This window comes from Sesamum indicum, linkage group LG5, assembly GCF_000512975.1.
Source record: "Sesamum indicum cultivar Zhongzhi No. 13 linkage group LG5, S_indicum_v1.0, whole genome shotgun sequence".
Taxonomy (NCBI): domain Eukaryota; kingdom Viridiplantae; phylum Streptophyta; class Magnoliopsida; order Lamiales; family Pedaliaceae; genus Sesamum; species Sesamum indicum.
The window spans coordinates 17,641,146-17,646,932 of NC_026149.1; the positions used below are offsets into that span (position 1 = coordinate 17,641,146).

Consider the following 5,787-nt stretch of genomic DNA (forward strand, 5'->3'; position numbering starts at 1 on the left):
GACTAAAAGTAAGCATTTCGTAAGTTACTGGACCTAAAAAAAAATGAACATAATTATCGAACTAAAATTAAAATTAGGCATACTTAGCGGACTAAAATAATATTTTTTCCTAAAAAAAATGATCAATTATGACAAGCATATTATATTTATTTTAAGATCGATTTAATTCGGACCTGAATTAAATTAAAAAAAATTAAAATAAAATTAAAAAATAATACTAAAAAGTAGATTACACAAAAAGGTAGGGCAGGTGAGTGTGCCTGCCAAGAAAGCATATTTCTCTCCAGAAATTCTTGCAACTGAAAGTACTACCATGTCCCTCTTTTACATAAATTCCTTCTTCTTCTTCATCTCTCTCTCTCTCTCCTCCCAATAAAAACAAAAAACCAAACATTGCATGCTCTCTTTCTCTGACATATTCTAACTTTAACACCTTTGGCTTTTTATGATGTTATAGTTTTCATTGTTTCAGCAAATATCAAAACAAAAAAGAATTTGGTAACCCCTCCATTTTCCCATGATTTCTTTCTCATTGTCATTTTGCTAATCCCCCAGAAGAAAATAAAAAAGTAAGAATTAGAGAACAAATAAAAAGGTTTCTTGTATTGTGTCATCCCCATTCCTTGCTGTTTTTGTGTTCATGTGGGAGAGAAGGAGTGATTGATGTTTGGTGTGTTGATTGAGTGAGAAAGAGACGGTGTGTCTGTGTTCATTGTTCATATCATCATCTCCATTCTCCCCTTTTAGGGAGAGAGAGAGAAATGGGAGAGAAGGGGAAGTTTGTGTGGAGGGGTTCTCATATTTCGTTTTCGCGTTGAATTTCTCTCAGTTTCACACCTTCGTAAACTAACTCATAAAAAGTAGAGAGGGAAAGGAAGGTAAGAGGAATATGTTGAGCCGAGTTCAAAAAGAGTAGAGAGATCCTATTCAAGTAACCCAGAAGCCAAAACCATCAATTCTTGATAATTCTACGGAATCAAGATTCGGTCTTTGGGTTTTGAATTCAATTTCTTGCCGTCTTCAATTACTGGGTCTGTTTCTTTTACCTCAAAAGCTTCGTCCCGTTCCTTTCGGGATCGGATTTTCAGCATTTCTTGGCCAATTTTTCGGGATTTCCAGCTGCTTATTATTGCCGGGAAGAATAAGAAATCTCTCTTTAGATTCATCTCCTTTTGGAACTTGAAGTCAATTACTTACAGGAGAAGAACATGAGAGCAGGATTAAGCACTATCCAGCAGACCCTTACACCAGAGGCCGCGAGCGTTCTGAACCAGTCCATAGCGGAGGCGAGCCGCCGTAACCACGGCCAAACTACGCCGCTTCACGTAGCGGCGACGCTTCTGGGATCGCCGTCGGGATTCTTGAGGCAGGCATGCATCCGCTCGCACCCCAATTCTAGCCACCCTCTGCAGTGCCGCGCGTTGGAGCTATGCTTCAGCGTGGCCTTGGAACGGCTCCCCACCGCTCAGAACATGGGGTCGCCGGGGTCGGAGCCACCGATCTCTAATGCTCTCATGGCAGCACTTAAGCGGGCTCAGGCCCATCAGCGGGGCGGGCGCCCCGTTCGCCGTGAAAGTGGAGCTTGATCAGCTGATTATATCCATACTGGACGATCCTAGTGTAAGTCGTGTGATGAGGGAAGCCAGCTTTTCCAGCCCGGCTGTAAAAGCAGCCATCGAGCAGTCCTTGAACAGTTCCAGCTCGCATGGCCATCATCAGCATCATATTGCTGGTGGTAATGTGAATTTTGGAGGAATTGCACCAAGAATGCTTTCCAATCCAGGTCAATTAGCGACGCCGTTGATGCAGAATCAATCTCCTATTGTTCCGTTGGCTAATCGCAACGTGTATCTGAATCCACGTCTGCAGCAGGGGACAACAGTAAGTATGGGGAATCATAGAGGTGATGAAGTGAAAAAGGTGTTGGAGATTATGATAAGAAGCAAGAAAAGGAACCCAGTGTTGGTGGGCGATTCGGAACCGGAGGCCGTGGTGAAAGAATTGTTTAGGAAGATAGAAAACAAGGAATTGACCAGTGATGGGATTTTGAAGAATCCTCAAATTATCTCTGTGGAGAAAGGGCATTTATCAGATAAGACTCAGATACCAGCCAAGATCAAGGAATTGGGAAGGATAATTGAGAGTAGGATTGGGAGTGGAGGGGTGATTCTTGATTTGGGTGATTTGAAGTGGCTGGGGGGGGGGGCGGGCCGGCAAGTGTTGGCAGCGTGCAGCAGCAGAATCACCACCAGCCAGTGGTTTCTGAGACCGGGAGGGTGGCCGTAGTGGAGATGGCAAAGTTATTGGCAAGATTCAGGGGGGGTGATGGAAATGAGGATAATAACCTTTGGTTGATTGGAACTGCAACTTGTGAGACTTATTTGAGGTGCCAGGTTTACCATTCTACCATGGAAAATGATTGGGATCTGCAGGCAGTGCCTATGGCTTCAAGATCACCTCTTCCTGGAATGTTTCCAAGGTATATTCTCATCAATTTGATATAAAGAGAAAAAAATATTGATTCTTGGCAACAGTTTATTGAGCCATTTATGCTTTGATGATTTAATTCCTTATGCTACAGTTTTTTAGAATTTCGTCTTTGGTCTACCTTAGCATCAGAGTTTCTGTAATAGGACCGATGATCTGGTCTTCATCAGGATTCAGTATCTGACAGTAGTTTCCTCTGTAGATTGGAAAACTTGATGGTAGACAAACTAACTAGATTTAGAAGTTGAAGCAAATGTATATCAACAGTATGTTCCAATTTTTTTCTTTTTTGTAACTACTTTGTGATGGTGCCTGTTAACTCAGTGTAGACTGTTTAGAAATATTGTCTTCATCTGCTTTCGTATGTGCTTGTTTTATTTCGGCTATTACGTCTCGTTCTATCTTTCTTTTTGAGCTAATATAGTCCTGTTTTATCTTTCGGCTCTCACTTTTTCGTACATTGAATTGTAACAAAGACTCTTATATTTCATCTTTGTCTTGTAGACTTGGAACTGAGAGGCCTTTTAGCAATCCTGTGGAGCCACTAAGTCTGCTGAAGGCTGTTCCGTCTCCACTTCCTGGTTTAATAAGCCGTGTAACTGAGAACTTGGATCCTGCTCCAAGAACCGGATTTTGCCCTCAATGTTCGGAGAATTATGAAAAGGAGCTGGCAAGACTCACTGCGATTGAGAAGTCTTTTTCTGAAGCTAAACAAGACGCAACTCGACCATCTCTCCCACAGTGGTTGCAAAGTGCCAAACTCGATACTGCAGATGCTGAAGTAAAAGATCAGTCACATGTATGTTCTCTTCAACTTTAAAGTTGGAGCGACTAGGTTTGATTGAAATATAGTAGAGATCATGTTTTCTTTTTTGTGAAATTTTCACAGGGGCAGGATTCAGGACTTCTTTCCAAGCAGAAGACTCAAGAATTGCAGAAGAAATGGAGAGATACATGCTTGCATCTTCATCCTAGCTTTCATCAGAATAACCGTTCTGGTAGACATGCTCCATCAACGCTATCCACAGGCTTGTATGATCCAAACCTGCTCGCATACCCTATGTTCCAGCCTAAGTTGCAGATGGCCAAGTCCGTCGGAGAAGCTCTGCAAGTTAACACTGATAAAATTACCCGTCAACCAGCACAGCTTACAACTAGCCCACCAGGAAGTCCGGTGAGGACTGATCTGGTTCTTGGAAGAAAAGACACAGAAAGGACCGCTGAAAGAGTTACTGAAAATCAGGTTAAGGACTTCTTGGGTTGCGTCTCTTCTGAACCACAGACCGAGTTGCTCGATAAGCTTGCTAATGCTTTGGATGCCGATACATACAAGAAACTCCTCAAGGGCCTGATGGAGAAAGCATGGTGGCAAGCTGAAGCAGCTTCTGCATTGGCTTCAGCCATTACGCGTTGCAGATTAAGTGGTGGAAAAAGTCGTGGTGCTGGATTGAGGGGAGATATATGGTTGTTGTTCACAGGACCTGACAGAGTCGGGAAGAAGAAGATGGCATCAGTGCTAGCAGAGCAGATATGTGGGGCTAGTCCAACAATGATATGTCTTGGCACACGGCGGGATGATGATGAGTCCGATGTAAACCTCCGTGGTAAAACAGCGATTGACCGTATTACGGAGGCAGTTCGAAGAAATCCTTTTTCGGTAATTATGCTTCAAGATATTGATGAAGCAGACATGCTGGTGCGAGGGAATATAAAACGAGCGATTGAGAGAGGCAGACTCGCTGATTCTCACGGTCGTGAAGTCAGTCTTGGAAATGCCATCTTCATCCTTACAGGAGATTGGTCGACCACGAATCCCGAAGCTTCAAGAGACTGTCTTTTAGATGAAAAGAGGCTTGCCTCCACAGCCAGTGGCAATTGGCAATTAGGACTAGTAGTAAGAGAAAGGAGTGCTAAACGCCCTGCAAGTTGGTTGCATGATGAAGATAGGCCATTGAAGCCACGAAAAGAACTCGGGTCCAGCCTCTCTTTCGACCTTAATCTTGCTGCAGCAGACACCGATGACAACAAGACAGATGGATCCCACAATTCAAGTGACCTCACCGTTGATCATGACGATGAGCATGGCTTTGTGGACCGACACTTCTCTATTACATCGGTACCCCATGATCTGCTCAGCAACGTAGATGACTCCATAGTGTTCAAACCCATCGACTCTGCCTTCGTCCGACGGGAGATCAAGAAGACAATCTCCTTGAAATTCTCCATGATCATGGACAACTACTTGTCATTAGAGGTAGAAGATGATGTCCTAGAAAAGATCATAGGAGGTCTCTGGCACGGTCGAACAAGCCTAGAAGAATGGATCGAAAAGGTTTTGGTGCCGAGCTTCGATCAGCTCAAGTCGCGGCTATCATCCGGCGATAGGAGCAGTTCGGTGGTCCGTCTTGTGGTCGAGTCAGATTCCGGTAGATGGGGCAACAGCAACGGCATAGGGAATTGGTTGCCAAGTAGCATTGTAGTGTAAGGAGCCCAATGTTAAGGATGCATAATTGATATTTATGATTTCTGTTGGGCTCAGTTGTAAATAATGCAAGTTGGGAGAGAGGGGGGGGGGGGGGGAGAAAGAGAAAATAAAGGAGAGTGGGTATAAACAGTAAAGAGATGAAAGAAGAGAACCGTTGAGAGTGAGATGTTGACAGGTTAACGAATCTTCAACAGCTCTCCACTTTTCATTTATTTTGTTTCTTGTTTTTCTTTACTTATTTGTTATTCTTTTTTAATATATATAATAATATTATTATTTAGCATAATTACTCACGTCGAATATTTATACTTAATATGAAAAAAAAATTTGTACACTTACAGGTGCTTAGTGACATTATTATATTAATTTTTAAATATGACATATGACACGTTGGTTTGGTTTTTTTTTTAAATTTAATCTATGGGTTTATATATTTTATTTATATTTATGATATATCTTAAAATATTATTTATTATAGGTAAGTAGAGAGTACAGATCATAACGAATAGTGATAAATAAAAGAATGAAAATTCCTCTGTTGACCCTGTTCCGACAATTAGATTCTGTGTTCTTTTGCCTCAGTTTTGTCCATTTCCGGATGTTGTCAGAGGGCACTACGGTCATTTCGGTGCTAATGGGCTGGGTGATGTTGATTCCGTGTGAGACATGACAGTAAAAGATGGTGGAGGTGCAGAAAGTGCCGTACTGATGACGGTCAAAAACGAACTTTTCGCTTTGATTATTTGGGGCGGATATGGGTCCCACTTAAGATTGATTGGATCCGGAGGAATTTACACGTTTTTACATGTGCAACG

General features: G+C 42.4%; 1 protein-coding gene across 1 annotated transcript; it reads left to right on the forward strand.

Moving 5' to 3' along the window:
- LOC105162868 (protein SUPPRESSOR OF MAX2 1) lies at nucleotides 313-5,056 on the forward strand. The gene is given in 5 exon segments (XM_020693812.1): nucleotides 313-1,561; nucleotides 1,563-2,206; nucleotides 2,209-2,479; nucleotides 2,992-3,286; nucleotides 3,377-5,056. Coding segments are annotated over 5 exon segments (3,159 nt in total). The 5' UTR covers nucleotides 313-1,208; the 3' UTR covers nucleotides 4,973-5,056.